We start from the raw sequence: 23118 nt of genomic DNA on the forward strand, positions 1-23118 counted from the left end.
ATGCTTGCAATCTCTCTCTCAAATAAATAAATCTTTGAAAAAAAAAATTACTCTTTTAACTATGGGTGTGGTGTTTAGAAATGCATATATCCAAGAATCCGAGTGAACTTGTATTCATTCTCATATTTTTTTTAAGATTCTTTTGAGTTTTTTATGTAGGTAATGCTCTCATCTAGGATTGATGACAGTCTGGTGTCTTCCTTTCCAAACAATATAAATTCTCCCTTTCTTCACATTACAGCACTGTCTAGTAATTCCCATACAGAGCTGATTAGGACGACTGATAACAGGCACCCTTATATTTTTCCAAATTTTAAAAGAAATGTTTCTAATATTTCATTATTTAATGAGATACTTGCTCTAAATTTTTCATAGATATTTACTGGGTTAAGGAATTCCTGTAATTTCCTAGATAAGGTTTTTTAGGGAAAAAATCATAAAGGATTTTGTCAAATGACTTCTGTATCTATGATAGTGACAGCATAGTTTCTTATCTGATAATGTGGTGAACTATGTCAATAAATCTTAATGGATTTTTCTGATATTAAACCACACTGGCAATCCTATGATAACCCCAATCTGGTGCTGGATTTGGTTGAAATGAGCCCATAATTGTCCTTGAGCATCCTGTACTCTGGTTTGGGCACTCACAAAATGGGTTAGAAAGTGTTCTTTTCCATTCTTTGGAGGTAAGATTATGACGTGTTCTGATGGTGGTAGAACTCCTTTAGTTTGCATGTCTGGTGGATAGACTGGTCCAATGTCTTAAATGTATGTCAGTCTAATCATTGTACTTAAATCCATTTTGTAAGTTACATTTAGAAGTTCTCATTTCATACAGATTTTCAAATTTACCAGTTTACTAAAATTGTCCATAGCCTCTTTTTTTTGAAAATAATTTTTGTTCTGCGGTTATGTCCCTTTGTTCATTCCTAACACTGCTGGTGTTCTCTTTTTGTTTTGATTATTTTGGCTAGTGGTGTTTCCATTTTATTAGACTCTTCCAAGAACCGACTTTTGGCTTAGTTGATCATCTCTGACATAAACTTGCTTTCTATTTCATTAATATCTGCTCTTTACGGTTTCCATCCTTTGAGATTTTCTGCTGTTCTTCCTCTCACTTATGTTCAATGCTTAGCCTATACATTTCTAGTCCTTTTCCTTTTCTAATATAAGCACTTACAATTCTATTTCCCACATGAAAAATGCTTACCTTGCTTTGAAGCTGAGGTGTGTTCCACTGGGAGCTCATGGTCATGGACCCTCTTCTCTGAAACAGGCATTGCAGGGCAGCTTCCAAAGACCCATGGGCTCCTATTACCAAGATCTTCTTTCCATCTAAGTTGACACCTATCCACCAAATGGAAATTCAGTATCATGATCAAAATTTCAGAGCCTTCCTCCCCTGCAGCTTTAGCATAAGGACAAAGAACCTTTTAAAACTTGGCCCTCTGAGCCAAGTTAGAGCCCACAATGGCTACCATGACTTACTCTTTCTTTGTGAATGTTATTATGGCTGAATGACTGAGAATCATCATCCCGATCACTCACATGATGGAAAAGCAGCATCTCAGCTTAGTGGCTAATGTTGTAAAGGTATATATGAAAAGCTCATCTTGTAATGGAACTCTGGTATATATTTTGGAGGAATTTTTTCCCTGAAGTACAGCTGACACATAATGTTACATTAGCTTCAGGCGTGCAATGCAGCAATTCAACGAGACTGTATGTCATGCTATGCTCACCATAAGCAGAGCTGCCATCTGTCACCATATGCTAGTCCAATACCACGACTCTATTCCCTATGCTGTGCCTTTAATTACTGAGACTTACTCATTCCATAACTAGAAACCTGTATATCCTACTCCCCTCTCACCCATGCTGCCCACTGACCCCCCCATGGCAACCACCAGTTTGTTCTCTGTTTACAGGTCTGTTTCTGTTTTTTTGTTTTGTTTTGTTTCTTAGGTACCACATATAAATGAAATCATATGACATTTGTCTTTCTCTGACTTACTTCACTTAGCATGATACCCTCTACATCCATCCATGCTGCCACAAATGGCAAAACCTCACTCATTTTTTACAGCTGAGTAAGATTCCATACTGGATATGGACACATCTTCTCTATCCATTCATCTATCTGTAGATTGCTTCCGTACCTTGACTGCTGTAAATAATGCTGCAATAAACACAGGGCAGCATATAGCTTTTGGAATTAGTGTTTTCATTTTCTTTGTGTAAATACCCAGCTAGTGGAATTACTGGATCACATGGTAGTTCTATTTTTGATTTTTTGAGGAACCTCCATACTGTTTTCCAGAGTGACAGAACCAGTTTGCAGTTTCCCAGCAACAGTGCACAAGGGCTCCCTTTTCTCCACATCCTCCCCAACACTTGTTATTTCTTTTTTTAAATTTCTTCTTATTATTTATTTGATAGAGATCACAAGTAGACAGAGAGGCAGGCAGAGAGAGAAGGGGAAGCAGGCTCCCCACTGAGCAGAGAGCCCAATGCGGGGCTTGATCCCAGGACCCTGGGATCATGACCCGAGCCAAAGGCAGAGACTTTAATCCACTGAGCCACCCAGGAGCCCCCACTTGTCATTTTTTAAATTTTTTATTCTAGCCATTCTGATTGGTGTGAGGTAATATCCCATTATGGTTTAATTTGCATTTCCCCGATGGTCGGTGGTATTGAGCACTTTTCCATATACCTGTAGGCCATATGTATGCCTTCTTTGGGAAAATGTCTATTCAGACATTTCTAATACTTTAATCAGATTACTATTATTATTATTGGGTACTGACTTGTATAAGTTCTTTATATATTTGAGATATTAAATACTTTGCAATTTTTGCTTGATGGTTCTACGTTTGGGTGTGCAGAGGAACATCTGCTTCTCTTTTATTAAGGTGGAACAGAAAAAATTTAGTTACTTAAATTTTTTTTTTTAAAGATTTTATTTATTTATTTGGCAGACAGAGATCACAAGTAAGCAGAGAGGCAGGCAGAGAGAGAAAAGTAAGCAGGATCTCCGCCGAGCAAAGAGCCCGACACGGGGCTCGATCCCAGGACCCTAGGATCATGACCCAAGCCGAAGGCAGAGGGTTTAACCCACTGAGCCACCCAGGCGCCTCTAGTTACTTAAATTTTTTTATACTCAGCTAGAAAGCCTTTAAAATATATGAAACTCATTAATCTGATAACCAAGAAAAAGAAATTATTCATTTCTATGTCAATGACATAAAAGAGCTAGGTCAAGGGGCGAACAATGGAAATTAAATACTGATTATAGAAAGAGTTACTGCTCACTGATAAATCCCAATCCAGGTTCCCATACCCTGAACTACATCTGACAGCCTCCTCATTTAAATCTTGCACATAAGTTTTATTTAAGTTTATGTGTTAACAGATTTGAGAAGTTGAAGCTTGGAACATTTTCTGTTGTGGTTATTTTGAGTGTTTCCTGAGAGAAGCTGAGCCTTTGTTCACAACAGGTCTCTCATCTTTACCAGTTTCTTTTTAAAAACTGTAATAGAGGTAACCTTGTTAGAAAAGTCTGTCAGAGTCATTTGTATCTCCTCGAAGATAAGCAAAAGAGCTGACATTGAATATTACTTCCATGTTTCAATTAGACTCTTCCAGAAAGAAATCCTTATTAAAAAATCAGTAAGTCCCCAAAAAGAGAAAATCGCAGCATTTCTAAAGCAGCAATCATACCTGACTTTTCAAGAAGTTCAATTACAGCTCTGGCCACAGGTGAGACATAACATTCATGGGCATCCCCACGGACCAGCCTCCCCAGGTTGATGTCTGTTACTCTGAAGTTGAAAAAAATGAAAGTTGTAAGCCAAAACATGGTCGAAGCTCCATCATCTGTAACTCACGTGTATTTTTTTTTTAACACACTCTTCTATTTTTTTTTCTTCAGTGATGTTATTTATTTATTTATTTGACACAGACAGAGATCACAAGTAAGCAGAGAGGCAGGAAGAGAGAGAGAGGAGGAAGCAGGCTCCCCGCTGCGCAGAGAGCCCGATGCGGGGGCTCGATCCAAGGACCCTGAGATCATGACCTGAGCTGAAGGCAGAAGCTTAACCCACTGAGCCACCCAGGTGCCCCTAACTCACATGTATTAATCCCAAATGATAGCCACATCAGCACTGGATAGACAGAATATATTACTTCATTAAATATAAAGAATGAGCAAGAAAAAAGGCCACTAGCTTTTTAGACCAGTCCCTTGGGAAACTCTGAAGTGTCTCCTGTAGGTTGGGCCAACCTTGGGAATTCTGGTTCTGCCTGGAGAGCAGGACCAGCACAAGGCCATGCAAAGCCTCACCATGCACAAGTGCAGGGAGCTCTGCTCGGTGAGCTCCATGGAATGGTGTCCCTAAAATGTGCAACCCTACTGTCCTGCAGCCGAGCCTGCTTTTTCCTTGAGGGAATTTATATCTCAATCAGTATCAAAATCCAGGACCAATCCTAGAAATCTGGGGTGACCTAGCAAGACGTTGGGATTCACGAGTCTGATCCCAATTTAACATCAGTACTTACCTCCTTGGGAAATCAAGAAATAAAATCTGAGTGACCATGTACTTTGAATGGCTTCTGCGCTCTTCCTCTTTCAAAGCCAGGACCCAATGGTCCCTAACTATCTAGTGAAACCGATGGGCTCCCTACAAGTTTGTAATAAAATGGAGACATGGAAAAATGTTCATAGTTCTCTTTTTGACATTACACTTTGATACCTGCAGGTTCTGGATGTTTTCTCACTGAACAGGGCTTCTTCTCCCTTCTAGTTAGTCTAGTACAGAACCAGAGATTTTCATGACAACTTTTCAACCTGTGTTTGTGTCTACCCTGGGTCTGAGCGCCCAGAGAGGTTTGAGAATGTTAGGAGCCTGGGTGTGTCCACCAGGCGGCGGCCTTTCAATCCAGCTCCCGTGAGGCATACTGGATGGAAGTCTGATTTTTAACTTTGCTTCCAGCCTTTGCTTCCAATGCTAAATACAGGATGTTCTTTTTGCCGCAGAACAAAACACACTTCCTATTTCCACGCAGGAAAATGAGGTTTTTTTCCCTCCCCAGGAGAAGTCCCCATCGCCCACATGAATGGGCAGTACTCGTCTCCTGAGGTGGATGTCGCGGCAGGACATGAGTCAAAGGCAAATATTAGCGCACCACATATTTGTAGCTTTTCCCTCTATTTTCAAATAAAACCTTGTGTTGTGAATGAGAGTGCTTGTTTCGCTTTTCTCAACTGGCCTGGGACGAAGGAAGCATGGGGTGCTGCTGGTGAGTCAGGACTCTGGGGTGGTTTCTTTGGTCTGGCAGAATTTTCAAGGAAATGCTTATTTAGATTAGGAAGGCTGGCCAAGGGCTCTGTGAATCAGACAGGAGGTTACGAAATGAATGTGATGGTGTGAAGGATGTTCCTTCCAGAATGGTGCCCAAGCCCTATAAAAGGGCAAGTGCCTATTCCAAAATAGGTATGTAACTTTTTTTTTTTTTTTTAAAGATTTTATTTATTTGTCAGAGACAGAGGGAGAGCGAGTGAGCGAGCACAGGCAGACAGAGAGGCAGGCAGAGGCAGAGGGAGAAGCAGGCTCTCTGCCGAGCAAGGAGCCTGATGTGGGACTCGATCCCAGGACCCTGGGATCATGGCCTGAGCTGAAGGCAGCTGCTTAACCAACTGAGCCACCCAGGCGTCCCGGTATGTAACTTTCTTATACGGAATTTTAAAAGCCCACAAATTCCCGAAATAGTTAAAGGACTTCTTCCATGCTTACTTACAGACCCAGCCGAAACAGTGGAACTAAAAGGAAAAAAGGTCACAGTAGAAAAGCTCGATTAGCAATAAGACTGGGTTGTTTTCTTTCTTTTTTTTTTAAGATTTTTTATTTATTTATTTGACAGAGAGAGATCACAAGTAGGCAGAGGCAGGCAGAGAAAGAGAGAGGAGGAAGCAGGCTCCCTGCTGAGCAGAGAGCCCGATGCGGGACTCGATCCCAGGACCCTGAGATCATGACCCGAGCCGAAGGCAGCGGCTTAACCCACTGAGCCACCCAGGCGCCCCTGGGTTGTTTTCTTTTGTATTTTCTCACCCATCCACATCCTTTTCTGGTTTCAAGGCATTGAGGACTTTGTTGCTAAAGGAGCTCTCGGAGATCTGAAGGGCAAGGCCATGTACTCTGGCGTCTTCATTAATCTTCAAGATTTCATCTATAATCTACGGAGGTGAAAAAAACAAGCCCCCAAATCAATACTATAAAAATAAGACCCAATAAAAATAGTTTCATATAAAAAAATAGATTCATAAAAATGCCTCGTTTCTTTTTCACTCCTTGTTGAAGCTGCTGTAAAGTAGAATGAAGAAAGTCTAATTTCTCTTATCAACGTGTTTGTAAGTTTTCAGAAGCGGCCTTGGCTGAGTTTTAGGGACTTCTCTGTCTTTCTTACCGCCCTACTTCCTGCCACGACAGAACAAAACCAAACCAAACCAGACTCTGAGATACGCAAAAGACAACTCCGCCACTGTACTGGAGTGAAACACACTGCCAGCTTTCAGGGAGACCACGGGGCACAAATCTCGGGCGTTCCAACCCGGCCCAGACAAGCCTGTGTTGCAAACACAACGTATTCCTCAAAGCCTTCCCAACTGCTGCCCTCTAGAAGCCATCACTCAGGCCCTTACGTCCCCGGGGCCTGAATGGACCCAGAGAGCATTTCCAAAGGCTTGTGATTGATAAATTTGAAGCACAGAGATCTCCTCTTTATAGGAAACACTAAAATAACTCACTATTTCTGAAAAAGACTGAAGTACTGCTTGTGAAGGTGATGTAAAAATGTAAAAAGCTAACAAAGGCCTGGGTGTGTCCTTCAGTAAGAAATGCTCTGGTCCTGTCTGTCTAGCTCTATTTATGCCAGGAGATAATATATGCATTCATTTCACTTCACAATATTATTCGTTTCCTAAATAAAAGAGACACCAGCCCATGGATATGGGTCTCACTGTGAGCAGCGTTGCCTTCACCACCTGTTTCACCGTCTAGCAAAAAATCACTGTGGTATTTCCACCTGGTGAGAAAGGAAAATGCTGTGAAAAACCAAGAAAGAAAATTTTGTTCCATTCATTGACCAGGCTTTTGTTCATTCCACAGACATTGCATGTTTTGAATCTCTACTCTGTGCCAGTTGAAACAGGAAATACAGTTGTGAATAAAATGCCTACCCTCCTGGAGTTTATATTCTAGTGGGGAAGACAAGAGGGAAAAGGAAAAAAAAAAAATAATAACAACAACAACAGTAATAGTAGTATAATCTCTGGGTATGGCAAACGGTGGTAAAGAAAATGAAAGCAGACTAAGCTAGGGAAAGGGCTAACGGGGTAATGGTGGGTCAAGAGCCCAGAATGAAGTGAGGGGTCTGCTGTCACCCGTACTTGGGCTGTGGGAGACGCAACAACAAAATCTTAATAAAGATCCTTCCTCTTTTCCAACAGAATAGTAATACCACCATACAAATTTAGACTTACCAGAATGTTAAAAAAAAATAGGAAATAGATGATTGTCAGAAAATAAGTCCGGGAATAAAAAAAGTGAAGGGCTAGCAATACCGAAGCAAACAACCCAAATGCAGACAACGGGTGTCCTTCCGCAAAGGGACAACAAATTTCTCGGCATTTGTTAAAGCTGGTATGTCAGGGGGTCAATACTTGTAATATATCATAAAGGCAAGTGTGGCAGAAATGGTTTGCCCAGATATGGTTTCCCTTCTTCCTTAGTAATAAACTTTGGTTTTTAGGTGCCATAACAAATGGTTTAAGGCCACCTGGTGGAAAGACTGTATTTCCCAGCCTTCCTTGCTTCGTGGCAGAGCGATGAGGGTCAGGCCAATGACAGGGACGCATAACCGTGACTTTCAGGAACTGTTCCTGAAGGGAAGAGACTGGGAACCTGTCTTTTGTCCTTGTCCGGAATTCCTTTTACTTGCTGGTAGCAAGAAGTCATTGAACCGAGCCCCATGATCTGGGAAAACAAGGAAGGCTAAAAAATCCTCCCCCTCTCTTGTGTACTGCAAAGAACCAGATCCAGGCCCTAAAAATGCCCATTCATTATCTCATAAAAGATCAGGTGAACTACTTGCCTCCATTGTTGCATCTGAGCAAAATGCAAACAAAATGAAAGTTTCCTTCCTTCAGGTGGCTCAGCTTTGACCCACCCCTCACTTGGTTGGCAGACAACCCCTCCTGAGAAGAGTCTGGCCACAGGGTAAAACATTCTCTGACCTACTGTCCCATCAAGGTCCCCTCTCATCCTACTTTTTCACACCGGGTTCTCCGTAGCCTTTTCTACCCTGCTGTGTAAAAGAAAAACCCTTTGGGGGCACCTGAGTGGCTCAGTCGTTAAGCATCTGCCTTCGTCTTAGGACATGATCCCAAGGTCCTGGAATAGAGCCCCACATTGGACTTCCTGCTCAGCGGGAAGCCTGCTTCTCCCTTTCCCACTCCCCCTGATTGTGTTCCCTTTCTATCTCCCTCTTCTGTCAAATAAATAAAATCTTTAAAAAAAAAAAGAAAAAGAAAAAGCCTTTTGCCTACCTCTCAAAGAATTACAGATCTTAGATCTTACCATCAGAGTATACGCCCTATTGCAATACTCCTTTCGAGTCCTGTTTCTTCTCACTAAGTCTGGATTTATTCGGCACTGGCTAGAATGTGGATGTGATATACAGGGTTGAATCTGCCATCTTGGATATGAGATAGCACAACAGACGACAGGACAGCAAGACTGAAGGAACCCAAGCTTTTGGTGACCTTGTGATACTACCATACCTGCCTGCTTCCAAACCTACTGACCTAAGAGAAAAATAAACTTCTGTCTTATTTCCTCTTCTGTTATTCGAAGTTTTCCATCACTGGCAGTCAAATAAATCCTCACTGCCACAGCCCGTCTGAAGAAAAGCTAGTCAAAGGACCAAACGCTAGCACGGCCCGGGGTCTGGTTTCCTCACCACTACGTGTGGGCGTGGCTGCTTCTCCCAGGCCTGACATGACACCTGCAAAGGCTATTACTCACTAAGTCCAGCTCCAGCCTTCCACAGAAACACGTACTGAGGGACCAACAGATCAAGGAGCATTTCCACTAGAAGGAGAAGTGACCTCTTCCCTCTAAGAACTCAGCTACAAGCAAAGACTGAAAGTTTCGTTTCCAACGACAACTAAGAGATGCTAACAGGTATATGATGTCTAAAGGGAGAAGCACCCGGTGTTCAAGTGCCCGTGGTAGTTACCTCGGCCTCGCTGCTATCCGGAGGAAGGCAAATGTGCGTGATGTTCAGACCAGCCTGTGAAAGGAACACAACGTTATTCTGTCGCTGTGAGAGAATGGAGCGTCAAACACGTAGGAGGAATTTGTAGAATTCAACGATCCTCACCTCTTCCGCCAAATTCTGGTTTATTTCCTGCATCAAGTTATCATCACCTGCCTGAGGAGATGGGAGCAAGAAGGAGAATGTAACAGCAACAAAAAAAATCTTGAAAAAGCACAACACGTAATACAGAGATGAATTGTATGATGATAAATTATCTGATTTATCAGAAAGAGAAGGAAATACAGGCTCTAATTGCTCACAGAAGGAGGCTAAGAGCTGCTATTTATTCACATGTCAGTATCTCAGCTTTTCACATTATGTTACTTTAAAAAAAAAAAGCGAGAGCCCTCCTAAGGCTCGAGTGGCCACCCAGCTGGCACTGCTCTCTAAACGAGGACACCTGAGACAGGGCTCTAGGTGGCCTGCCCGGAGCTGGAAACTGTCAGCAAGCAGAATCCGGAACTCCAGGCTCAGGCCACTCTTCTTTCTACCCTTCTCGCTTGCCTGGCTTTGCAGGGGGTATCGACACGACCCCCAAGAATGCGAGTGACCTGAGCACGGCTCCAGTCTCGAAAACCACAGCGCCACTGGGACTCTAGGCCGCTGTCCTGACACCTTCCGTGTGGCCCACCTGCTGTGCTGTGTGAGCTTCCAGGGGTGGCTCCCCTCCTGACTGCCCTGTCACCCCAGGGGGGTGCCAAGAGGGCAAACCAACCACCGTTGGGAACAAAGGGGCCCCAGCCAAGAGACGGACAGGAAACGCCAAGTCCTTCTGACACATACTGATGTCTGGCCCTTAGGACCTACGGCAGGCTTTAGCAGGTTTCGCAGTAAGCTCACTAAGTACCATTCCTCACCAAGCATCTGCCTTCCACAGAAGCAAAGGGGGGAACTTTGCCCCTTCTCACGTTCAAGTCACATCTGATAGGCATCTCTGAGCACATATGGACACAGTATGTCCATATCACCCCACGCAGATGGATGCCTACCTCCTAACTTCACAAAGCTACTCACACCCAGGGGAGAAAGACTCACAAAAGACCCACCCAAGCAGGGAGGGAACTAACCAGTAACCCGGTAGGAGCAAAATGACCAAAGGAAGAGGGACCCGACGGTATTTCCATCTCTGCCCTCTCCTCCCTGTTAAGACCGCTTCTGTGACAAGAGATACCCTGGTCTTCCGTACACGATTCTCTTCGTCACTGAAAAGCATCCTCAAAGAGCAGCACCTTACCTGAATAATAGCAAGCACCGGCTTAAAGGTAGGATTTTTTTCTTGCAATAAACTCAGAACCTCTTTTGAATTCCGAATGACTTCTCTGCATTGAGAAAGAAAAGAGAACCCACAGTCACGTCTTTGTTAATGACTAGAAAGGACCGATCCAACACAGTTTCCTAGAAAGCTCGTTACTGTAAGTGAAAATAGTCAGACGACAGAAGGATGCGCTTCAAGCGTGGGAAGTGTGGCGACGAGGGGCGGGATAAGCATCCTGAAGTACAACACCGCGTAAACTGTGACCATCTGATTTCAAAAATAAGCAGAGGCATGCCAACGAGCTGTTAACAATTATTTTCCTGGGGTGAATTCTCCTGTATTTTTCAAGCTGACTATCATACAAACGTCTTACTTCTTCTTAAAGAATCCCCTTCCTCCACCCACATCCATCCTACGGGGACTGCAAACATTGGTGCGGGGGAGGGGGCTTGCTGCCAGACAAATCCCAGGTCCCAGAATTCAAAGGAATGTGAAGGGAGTGGGAGGGGAAGAAAACAGAGGGGAAGGGGGGCAGGCCGGGGAGTAGGGACGGAAAAGGGAAGTGGGGGAAGGGACGGGGCATGGGAACAGAAACGCTAGGGTAGGGCTGCATCAGAATCGCATATGCTCCCCAGGCCTCTTAGGGAGAGAGCCTGTCACTCCTCAGAACTCCCCACCTCCCCACTACCCAAATCTGCATTTGGACTTTCCTAAAAGCGCCAGCAGATGCCACTGCCACCTTAGTAACACTGGGAGGAGGCAAGGGGTGCCAGTCCAGGAAGGGCAGGCCCCGCTGATGTAGGAGCCACAGGCTCCCCCTGCGGACTTCAGACTCCTTCACTCCCATCGCTGTGATGTGGGCCTCTGTGCATACGAAGTCGGCTTTTCTTCTCTCAGGATAATAGACAAAAGGCTCAGCCAAGGCAGTACCTAGGCCCCATGTTAAGACAGTCTTTAAATTGTGTCTTCTAGGGGCCCCTGAGTGGCTCAGTGGGTTAAGCCTCTGCCTTCAGCTCAGGTCATGATCTCAGGGTCCTGGGATCCAGGCCCACATCGGGCTCTCTGCTCAGCGGGGAGCCTGTTTCCCTCCCCCTCTGCCTGCCTCTCTGCCTACTTGTAATCTCTCTCTGTCAAATAAATAAATAAAATCTTAAAAAAAAATTTTTTTGTCCTCTATCTCTGATAAGGTCTTAGATGCACCAAACAGCTTCCAGAAACTACAAGGTGAATTTCCAGGCAGAGAGCAACACTAAAAATTACTCGTTTGACAGCAACAGTTTTCCCAAAAACTCTTCATAACCTTGACCACCCCTCAATGAAGTGGAGACCAAACACTTCCATAAAACACAAACCTGTCTCCAACGAAGCTAACAGAGCTAATTCTCCCCATTCTTTGGGGTTACTCATGATTCTTACAGGGATCAGCAAAGTTACCATGAAAGCAGTCACCAGACTCAACTGATCTAAAAAGTAGGATAAATGTTTCTAATCAGAGATTTTCTCACTCCTGGGAAAAAAAGCAGCCTTGTCAATTTCCAGCTAGAAAGACTGCTGACTCTCCCGATAGGCCACTAGGCCGCCAAGTGTAACCAAAATTCAGAACTTCCTTAATGAAGAACATTGTCGAATTTATAATAATGTAACTAGTAGCTTAAAGTATCAACCACTGGAAAAGACTTAATTACCTCCATTTTGACCTTTAACTTTCTAATTGATGAAATTCTTCCTTCCGGCTTATCTCTTACCTCAGGCAAAAGATTTGGAAGGCAAAGCATCCCTAGATGGGGGTGGGGGGGGGCACAACTCAGACTGCCCCCTCAAGCAGTAAGGGCAGCCCTGAGCCAGCAAGACCCTACCCAGGATGGACCCCAAGACAATGACTCGAGCTCTACTGCCCACCCTGCCTGTGCCCACCAACCTCAGCCCCACATTTTCCTTATATAAACCTGGAAGTATCCTCAGCCCTTGCGAGACTGTCTTTGAGAGGTTAGTCCACGATCTTCCTGGTGTTAGCCTCACCGAAATAAATTTCCTTCTTGTCTCACTCCTTGTCTCTCTGCCTCTGGATTTTGTCAGTGGTTAAGGAGCTGAACCTGCTGCTTTGGAACCTTCAGACACCGGTGCTCTCGCACGCCAGCACCCGAGCTACATACGACTGACTCCACAGACAGGCTGGTCTCCCTCTGGCTGGGAAATAATGTGTTCACTAGGTAGAAGAAGGCTGTTGGAATAATGACCTCATTTCTTAGTCTCCCTTGCAGCTAACTGTGGCCACACGAGAGACTCAGAGGCAGCTGTAAGGTTATTTAAAACTACGGACTTAAGTACGTCCCTGAGCGCAGAGCCACTTTATTTCAAAGGGAAAAGAGGTACCAGTGTGCACAGAGCGTTGAAATTCCCAAAACAGGGGCGCCTGGGTGGCTCAGTGGGTTAAAGCCTCTACCTTCTGCTCAGGTCATGATCCCAGGGTCCTGGGATGGAGCCCCGCATGGCATTGGGCTCTCTGCTCAGCGGGGAGCCTGCTTCCTCCTCTCTCTCTGCCTGCTTCTCTGCCTATTTGTGATCTCTGTCTGTGAAATAAATAAATAAAATCTTTTAAAAAAAGAAAAAAAAGAAACTTCCAAAACAGCGTCTTCCAAAGATTGCCATCAGTATTCCGAGAAACAGCCCAGGCTGAAAGCACCAGCCAGAGCAGCTTAACAAATCTACACCCTGGTAATTTAGTGGATACATTCAGTACAATAGTAACAGTAGTACTGACTTAACTGATGTCGGCTTGGATGACTGGGCACTTCCTATGAATCCTTCCACGCATTTTCCTCTTTAACTGAATTCGGAGCGTGAGCTACACCTGGCATGCGGCTAGAGAGCTCAGGTCCCTGTTTCCCCCATAGCTCAATGGGCTCAAGACACTAACTGCTGGCCAACGAGGCTGTGAGCTGTAGCCAGAAGCACGCAAGGAACGTGCAGCAAAGAGAAAGATACAAGAGCACCCCGGCGCCCTCTCCCTCTTGCTGCCTTTTGCCCAGAGCTGAGCAGGGAGCAAAGATCATAGGGTCGTCATGTTACCTTCCCTGTCTGCCTCCCTCTGGACAGTAACGTCCACAACAGTTGGGGGTATTTTTATTAAAGCAGCCTCGCTCATTTCCTATTTGTGCATAGGACTGAGCTAGGAGCTTTTTTTCACCCAATTTCAGATAGAAATGGAAAGACAGACCACTGTTTTACAAACCACAAAGGAAGAAAACCAGCTGGCAGTTAAACTATGGCACCATCTCTTCCTCACAGATTGTGGATTCTGTAAGTACTGAAAATGCTTTCAGTACTGATTTAGATGTAGACATTTTTTGTTTGCCATAAACCACTCATATGAGCATAAAAAGTAAAACTTACCAAACTGAAATATTCCTAAAACTTCTTCACATTCAGGATAGGACTCTTCTGAGTGTTTTTTTTTTTTTTTAAGAACATTTAATTTAAGCCATCTCTTTACCCAGTGTGGGGCTTGAACTCATGACCCCGAGATCAAGAGTCACATGCTCCTGGGACGAAGCCAGCCAGGTACCCCCTGAGTGACTTTTTTGATCCAAGTGTCCTGATGGCAGTTTCTCTCCCTTCCCCAACAACATCACCCTCTGTGTTAGTGATATGTTATTTTTCAAAAAACTGTATCACTTCTATCCCTGCAGTTTTCCTTAAATTCCTGACACCCATTCTGTAAGTTTTAATATTAGCATTTTCTCAATTCTACCAGATATCAATGGACAGTTGTCAGACAACAACAAGAAATCATTTCATTTCCTAAAACAGGCCTTCTTCCATGACTTGTTATGGAACTATTGGAAATTATTTGGGGGAAATGAGAGGCCACTATGCTTGAGGGAGCTTGTTCATTCACTTTTCTGGTATATGTCCATGAAAAAAAAAAAACTAACATACACGGATTTGCGGATGTCTGTCCTAGGTGACTTCTGGCTAGGCCCACCTCCCCTCCTTCCTTCAAGTTCTGGGGGAATCTCTCGGAGGACAGTTTTGTCAGATGACACACATACGTCAATTAAGTTACAATATGCACGGCCCAGGTTCCCATGGGTACAGGCAATGACAAATAGATGATGACTGTCACGTGGCCAACAGCAATTGTCTGACACAATGGATTATAAGACTAGTTTTGGAGATATTAAAAAATATGCCTCTTAGGATCAGCAGAGTATAGTGATGTCCATAACAGCTTCTGAAGCTGGTGATAACGGTTCCCTTTTCCTATACGAACAGAGATCAAACAGCTTGTCCCATCTAGTAAGTACTGGAGTCATACTGCAAAGCAGAGCACCTAGCCCTTAACCATAGTCCTATGAAGCAGCAATTCACTGTACAAACCTTCTCTTCGCAGTTTAGAACAGGAGTACAGGGTTAAGGATAGACTGTGCACTTTTAAACAGTTAGAAACATCAAATAATAACATTCTGTAACGTGAATATTATAGGAAATTCAAATGTCAGTATTCATAAATAAAATTGACTTTGTCAGTAAAACACCATGAAAATGATTTTTTTCTCACAGAAAAGTACCTACATAATAGCTTCTATTTTGCCTATTGGCCTGCAAAACCTAACCTATCTGTCTAGTCCTTGGCAGAACTGCTAAACCCTGGCTTAGAATACTCAAAAAATAAATTATAAACAATAGCCAATATTTGTGGAGGCCTTGCTATGACAGTTCCTGGATTATGCATTTTACACGTGTTTTCTCTTTCCATAACCCTTTGAGGTCGACTACCACCCCCTCCTCCCCCAGTGCAGGAACTGACATCACCCCTCCCTCCTCAGTGTCAGCAGGAGCCTGACCCAGCCCCCCCCCCTCACTGACCGTTCTGCTCATCTCTAAGTCAGGTAGTGAAAAGAACATTCATGAATCCAATCCATAAACAAACCCGTGTTGAGTGACGCATTCACCCATCATGTCACAAGTGTCCACCTACACATGGCCCTCTTTCCAGGAGGAAGGATCCAGCAGTGAACAAGAGACAAGGGCGCCGGCCCCACAGAGTTTTCACTCTAGGGAGGTGGGGGGACACAGGCAATAAATGCACAGGAAAGTTTCGGGTAGCTCTAAGAGCTCCCCAGAAAATAAGGGGGAGGGGTTCTGCCTCCCATACTGTCGTCAAACCCTAACCCATTAAGGCGAGCTCAGCTGTACCCTGGTGAAGTTCTCCTGACCCGAAGAGGCCTAAAGGAGCTCCTGCATTCCGGAGGAAGACAGGATAAACTAAGCACAAGGCTCCTTAGAGTCACCGGCCACATCATAAACATAAAAGGCTTTGGAAACAGAGGAGGTAAAGGCAATTACTTTTACAAAGAGGGACGGAAGGAAAAAGGAAGAGGATGTGAATGTGAATGGATGGAGAACAGCCTACTCAGGGTCATGGCCACCCGGAACCCGGGGCAGGCAAGGGCTTTCCCGACACCTCCAGGTTTGCCCTGAGGGCTTCACGCCACAGGTTTAGTTCCCCGGCGAACCCACTCCTCCAGGAAGGGCCATTCAACCTCTTGCTGCGCTCTCTCCCACGGAGGGGCGAGGAGAGGGTGCCCGCGGGGGAGGAGAGGCGCGAGCGGCATCTCCGGTGCGGGGGAGGAGGAGGGGAAAAGGCTGGGCTCAGGACTCCCACAGTTCACTTCTGGGTCGGGCGAGAACTTTCCATTCGCAGCCGCGCTGGGGACCCCCGGCCCCGCCCATGCGACGATAGGGGCAGGCGAGGGCCCGACTCCTCGCCCGCATTTGGCCTGTGGTCAGGTGGGCCCGGCTGCACGTTAACGCACCCAGGAGAGGATTATGCAACCGAAGCAAGCAGGCATTCCCACCCGCAGGAGGCTGCGGCGACACGGGGGACCGCGCGCGTAGCCGCGGGCGCCGGGCCTAGGCCAACTCTCCCCGGCCCGCGCCGGCATCCCGTGCCCGCCCCAGCCGCCGCCCCTGCTCCGCCCCGCTCCCGCCCTCCGCCGCGCCGCCCCCTTCCCGCCCGCCCGCCCGCCCGCCGCGCTCGGCGCCGTTGCATCAGAAGCGGCCGGGGTGGCGCACGTGGAGGGCCGCGCGGTCTGGGGGTGCCGCACCCGCCCGGGATGCCCGCGCCCACGCGCTCCCCGCCCTGGGCCGGCCCCGGGGCCCGCACGCGCTCCCGCCCCGCGAGGCCCGCCCTCCCCGCCCCCCTCGGTCGCCGGGCGCCCCGAACAAGTTAGCACCAAGCACTGCCGAGCCGGAGCCCCAAGAAGCACCCGCGGGCCACCCCCAACCCAGGACCCTGCCGAGACCGGAGCGCCCCGGACGCCCCACCTCCTGCGTCCGCGGCCCCCGGAGCGGCGGCGAGCCCCGGACACTCACCTGACGAGCGAGTCCCGCGCCGGGGGCGCCTGGCTGCCCTGTCCGCGGCTGCTCCCAACCTGGGCGTCCCGCAGCCGCCGCTGCCCGAGCAGGCCCTCCCCGCCGCCACAGCCGCCGCCGCCGCCGGTGCTGCTGGCGCGACAGGGCGCTCGGAGGCGGAGCGGCGGGCCCGGGGGCCGCGGCGGACCGCGGAGCCCGCGCAGGAAGGAGGGCAGGCGCGCGCTCATGGCGCGGGGGCGCGGGCGGGCCGGGCGAGGCGGCTGCGGCGGGCGGGGCGGAGACGGGGCTGCGCAGCGCGGGGACGCGGCGGCGTGAGGCTCCTCCGGGGGGCGGCGGGGCGGGCGGCGGGCTGGGAGCCGGCGCGCGGGTAACGGGCCGGTGGCGGGAAGGACCGGGACCTGGCTCCCGAGCCGGCGCGGGGAGCCCCTAGGGGGCACTGCACCTAGAGGCCGTGACGTGGAGAGGGCGGGGGCCTGCGGGGCACGCGGCCGGTCCTAATGGCCGGGCAGTCGGAGGCAGGCTTTCCGGCGCTGCATCGCGGCTGGAAATTGGCCGAGCGGTAGCGGGCGGGGCAGGGTGGGGCATCGGGGTCCAGCGCAGCGACCGTACCTCCTCCCTCCTGCCGAGGATGCTGACGCTCCCCAGGTGGGAGTCCGCTTCCTGGAAGGCCGCTTGGCTGAGCCTCCCGGCGCCGCCGATACGGGATGTTTTACGCTGCAGGTGGTCTAGCCCTGAAGGATGTGTGGGTCTTGGAGTTCAGAGGCTGACTTGTAGCCTTGGGCGAGTTAATCTCTGTGAACCTCAGTTGCCTTCCCAGTTTAAACGAGATTATCCCGGTTTATAATCTTGGCAGGACTATAAATCCCAAGCAAAGCGGGAATAAAACGAGTCCAAGCTACAAAGAGGGGTTTTCCAGTAGCTGAGCCCTGTACAAAGTGCTGGAGTTTCATTTCCTTTAATCCTAATCAATGTGCAGCTCTCTCTGGAGTCATGATGGGGTTACCTGCTGAGAAACCGACCCTAAATTGAAACCATGTAAACTGAAAACGCATTGAATGCACCTGATTTACTGAACATCACAGATTAGCCTAGTCTAACTTAAATGTGCTCAGAATGCTTACTGTAGCTAGAGTTGGGCAAAACCATCTAACACAAAGTCTGTTTTATAATAGTGTTGAATATCTCGTGTATCTTATTGAATGTTGTGCTAAGAGTGGAAGAAAGAGTGGTTATATGGGTATAGCTTGGTTGTGGGTATGTGGGTTGTTTACCCTGTGACCACGTGGCTGACTGGGGGGCCCCTCTGGCTCCAGACCTGCCTAGAATGGGCAGAGTATACTGCTGTGTATTGATAGCCCAGGGAAAGAGAATAAATCGGTTGCAGTTTGGTTTCTGCTGAATGCTCACTGCTTTCACACCATCGTAAAGGGGAAAATCATAAGTTGAACAGTTGTAAGTCAGAGACTGTCTGTAATGTGTTGAATATTGTACTGACTTTGATCCTGAGGGAAATGAGTCCAGAGAGGTCAGTTGTATCATTGACAGAGCTGGAGATTTGCCTGAATCAAATGATCATGTTCTTAATCTTTGTTTTTAATCCCATTTATTTATTTGAGAGAGAGAGCAGGAACAGGGGGAGGAGCAGAGGGAGAGGGAGAAACGGACTCCTGCTGAGCAGCAAGGCCAGGGGCTCCATGCCTGGACTCCAGAATCATGACCTGAGCTGAAGGCAGATGCCCAACCAACTGAGCCACCCAAGAGCCCCCCCCCTCCCGCCATGAGTTGCTGGTTTTTTGTTTTGTTCTGTTTTGTTTTTAAAGATTTTTATTTATTTATTTGAAAGACAGAGATCACAAGTAGGCAGAGAGGCAGGCAGAGAGGAGGAAGCAGGCTCCTTGCTGAACAGAGAGCCCGATGCAGGGCTCAATCCCAGGACCCCAGGACCACGACCTGAACTGAAGGCAGAGACTTTAGCCCACTGAGCCACCCAGGTGCCCCTGAGTTGCTATTTTTAACATTAAGGTAATAAAACTTTCTTTGAATCAAAGAATCATGAGTTATAATAAATGCTATTAAAAGAGTTAGATTTCCCACTCTACTTTGCAAAATAGTAGAACAAAATAAGGCTGGGATATTATGTATGTGACATGTAGGAACCTTAATAGCACAAATTTCTTTACAATAATTAATGTTTAATTAAGATCTATTATGGTTGTGACTTTATTTTTTTAAGATTTTATTTATTTATTTGACAGACAGAGATCACAAATAGGCAGAGAGGCAGGCAGAGAGAAAAGGGTAAGCAGACTCCCTGCTGAGCAGGGAGCCAGACGCGGGCTCAATCCCAGGACCCCGGGATCGTGACCTGAGCTGAAGGTAGAGGCTGTAACCCACTGTGCCACCCTGGCGCACTGGCACCAGCATGGGGCAGGGGTAGAGGTAAAGGGAGAAGCAGAGTCCCCATGGAGCAGGGAGCCGGATGTGGGGCTCATTCCCAGGACCCCGAGATCATGACCTGAGCCGAAGGCAGATGCCTAAATGAGACTTAACTGAGGTGGGGCTTGGTCTTGGAACTCCAGGATCATGACCTGACCCAAAGGCAGATGCTTACCTGACTGAGCCATCCAGGGGCACCCAGTATGTAATTTTTAAAAAATGTCTTTAAAAGGTCTGGGACAACAAATGCCTGTGCTGATTGAGGCAGTTAAAATATTGAACTTGACCTCTTTGAATCCTGATGTGGATGATGTGGAGACCTTGCCTTCTGCTCAACTGCCTCATGGGCCTGACGTTGTAGTCCACACAGCCTGAGCCCAAGGGGCTCACATTCCAGAAGAAAGGGATTTGGGTTCTTGCATGCTTGTAATGCACATTTGCTGGACCAAAGAATGGGAAAGGGAGAAAGATTTATGAGAATCAACTCATATTCCCAGGTTTGTTTCCTAGGGATCGTTATCTCATTTGGACAGATATGTCTGAATGCATTTACCCCAAACTCAAATCTATATTAGTCTGCTTATCAAAAGCCAACCATGCTCAAAGGAAAGGACTCCATTATGTTGAAGCCTTTACAAATTCACTCACTAATATTCTTCCCCTAATGGATGTAGATTGTTTCAGTGCACTTTGAGATAACATTTGAATATAAGTCAAAGAAGTCTCGTTTTCAGCCCAAGGAATATGTATTTGAAAATGAAATAATATTTATACTTATATAGTGTGAGAGCGTATTTGCTCTGTGCTAGGCAGGTAGTTAAGGAATCATCTGTGAATAAGAAAAGCACAGCCTTGTTCTCACTGAGTGTATCATGCACAGCTACCCGCTAGAACACAGGCACGCGAATGGAAGGTCAGAAGTATGATAGTTCAGAGTCTTTTAAGAATACCACAAAGAGGCACCTTCTGGGACGCCGGGGTGGCTAAGTCAGTTAAGCATCTGCCTTTGACTCAGGTCATGATCCTGGAGTTCCAGGATCAAGCCCCACATCAGGTTCCCTGCTCAGGTGGGAGTCTGTTCCTCCCTCTCCCTCGGCTGCTCTCCCTGCTGGTGCTATCTCTCTCTTAAATAAGTATAATCTTAAAATAAGAAAAGAAAAGAAAGAGGCACCTTCCTAGACCTGGAGAGTCATAAAAAGCTTCCTGAGAGGGAATACGCCCGAAGGCAGTACTTAGAAGATGACTTAGATGACTTTGGAGTCAAGCTAAGAGAAGGACAGTGCTGGAAACAATGTTTAGAGTAGAAGGAATTGCATGAGCCACAGTCTGGAATGAACCAGAGTGCTGACTCACCTTTGGAGCAAGGGGTGTTGGACTATAGGAAAAGAAACAGCCTCCCCCTAAGACAGACTTAGGAGGAACAGCATCCTGAAGGAAGAGCTAAATTTTAGTTTAAAAAATGAAAGGAATTAAGGGGGACTATTAAATTTAAAAGATGAGGCCGTAGAGCTGTTGGAGCACAGAACTGAAGCACACAAGGAAAAGATACGGGAAGAATGACAGCCGTGAGCGGTGGTTTAGGAAAAAGTAAGACGTTACGATGGGGATGAGAACAAGGAAATATGTGAGGAGGGACATGTGTCCTGGATGTGGCCCAGGAGATCAGGGAACTGGAGCACAGTGATTAAAGGGGTCCAAACGCCAAGGAGACGGACATGTCCAGATCAGGAAGGTTGAAAACATAGTGAGGACACTCGGACTTTTCAAAGGTCAGAACAGACGGCACTTCCATGGGATTTCGAACCTTGGTGGGATGACGAGAGACTTTGGTCTCGCAGGAGGGACTACCTGAATCTTGAATGATTTGCTTGGACATAGAGAGAGAAGCTCTGAATTTAATGGAGCTCATGGGAAGTCTGGAGGGGTGGCCCACACCAACACTGACTCACATTAAAATCCGCATGATTACCGACCAGCTCTGCAGGTGAGGCGAGGCTTGGAGATGCTTGATACATGTATCTTTAACTGCAACTGATGCTTGTCTTTGAATTAATTCCTAGAGGGAAATTTCGGGGTCAAGGATGAATGTTTGGTGTTATTGACCTGTATTACCGAATTCATTTCTGAAAAATGTATACCAACTTGTATTCTCATTTGGTTAGGAGTAACCATCTTTCTCTGTCCTTAACAATACTGGATATATTTAAAAAAATATTTTTCTATGTCATGAAATTATATCTTCATCCTGAGACAGCTCTCTATGTATCTCTTTTATTTTGCATTTCTTCCTGCATTGCATGAGTCTTATTCCTGGCTGTCCTGGCAAGGATGTTTGTAGAACCTTGGAAGATACAGTATCTCCCTCTGGGGCAGAGGACAGATACGTTTATTGTCTAGAGAGTAAAGATAATGGCTCTCTCCAGGTGCAAAGATGGGCCAGGTTTGCTAGGAGCCCTTTATGACTGAGGATTCCTTTTCTTAATTTTTAAAGGATTTATTTACCTATTTTAGAGAAAGAGAGAGAGAGAATGAGCAGGGGAGGGAGAGAGAAGAGAATCTCAGGCAGATTCCCTGTCTAGCACAGAGGCCAATGCAGGGCTCGAACCCCCAACACTGAGATCATGACCTGAGCCCAAACCAAGAGTTGAACACCCAGCCACCTGACGCACCCAGTGCCCCTGTGACTGGGGATTCCTAAGTTCAGGGTCATCCAGCTACGTGATAAAGCCGTGGCATGTGCAGTAGGCTCCTGGGTGGCGGCTTCACCCACATAGCTTTGGAGGAACAAGGCAGAACCGATGCAAACGTGAAGGTCATACCTGTTGGGCGGGGAGTAATAATGTCCTTTATCTCTGACGGAGGAATCTCCTGTCTTCTGCCAGTGGCCATGAATGTGATGCAGGCTAAGCTTCTGCTTGCAAACTGAGCAACAGTCCCGCTCCTGCACAGGTCAGGGTCGTAAATTTTTTTTTTTTTTTAGATTTTATTTATTTATTTGACAGAGAGAGATCACAAGTAGGCAGAGAGGCAGGCAGAGAGAGAGAGGAGGAAGCAGCCTCCCTGCTGAGCAGAGAGCCCGATGCGGGACTCGATCCCAGCACCCTGAGATCATGACCTGAGCCGAAGGCAGCGGCTTAACCCACTGAGCCACCCAGGCACCCCCATAAATTTTTTTGTCAGGACATTTTGAACTGAGTGTTGATGACCACGCAGGCTTTCCCCCCGATGGCTAGGGAAAGGCAGTGCGAGCACAGAGAACAGCTCCTATAAAGGCAGACAGATTTTGGTAGAGGATTTGATTCTGTATGTATGTAAAAATGTCATGCTGGCTAAGATCAGGAGGGCAGAGGGGAACACGCCTGGAAGTGGCGAAGGCAGCGGCAAGACAGCCAGGGCGGAGGTTGTGGTGGTGGACCAAGAACAAAAGCGCAAACCAGAGGAGTTCAGAGGTATAAAGGACACCGGGTTGGGATAGTGACAGCTCACGTGGAGATGTGCTGTGGGGAAGCATCTCTTTGCACTAGGAGGGGGCAGTCTAAGCTGGAGTTAGGAAACAGAGTATAAACCACAGTTTAAGCCTTAAGCGAGTTCATAGTATCAGACAAGAATGGGATGGAGAATATAAACCTTAAAACCCGAGGCTTACACGGAGGCCGGGTGGATGACAAACA

The 23118-nt window shown here is 46.9% G+C and overlaps 1 protein-coding gene across 1 annotated transcript in view; it reads right to left on the minus strand.

Annotated features, from left to right (window-relative positions):
- MTHFD1L (methylenetetrahydrofolate dehydrogenase (NADP+ dependent) 1 like) overlaps nucleotides 1-17493 on the minus strand; it is a 182838-nt gene extending 165345 nt beyond the window's left edge. The window contains exons 1-7 of the mRNA XM_082730105.1: nucleotides 17012-17493; nucleotides 10613-10697; nucleotides 9442-9492; nucleotides 9298-9351; nucleotides 6111-6235; nucleotides 3724-3824; nucleotides 1214-1350 (exon numbers count right to left, since the gene is read on the minus strand). Of these exons, the coding sequence (XP_082586231.1) occupies nucleotides 1214-1350; nucleotides 3724-3824; nucleotides 6111-6235; nucleotides 9298-9351; nucleotides 9442-9492; nucleotides 10613-10697; nucleotides 17012-17238 (780 nt within the window). The 5' untranslated portion in view covers nucleotides 17239-17493. The remainder of the gene's footprint in view (nucleotides 1-1213; nucleotides 1351-3723; nucleotides 3825-6110; nucleotides 6236-9297; nucleotides 9352-9441; nucleotides 9493-10612; nucleotides 10698-17011) is intronic.
- Nucleotides 17494-23118: the final 5625 nt, after the last annotated feature.

This window comes from Mustela nivalis (genome assembly GCF_964662115.1).
Source record: "Mustela nivalis genome assembly, chromosome: 5".
In the NCBI taxonomy this organism is placed as follows: domain Eukaryota; kingdom Metazoa; phylum Chordata; class Mammalia; order Carnivora; family Mustelidae; genus Mustela; species Mustela nivalis.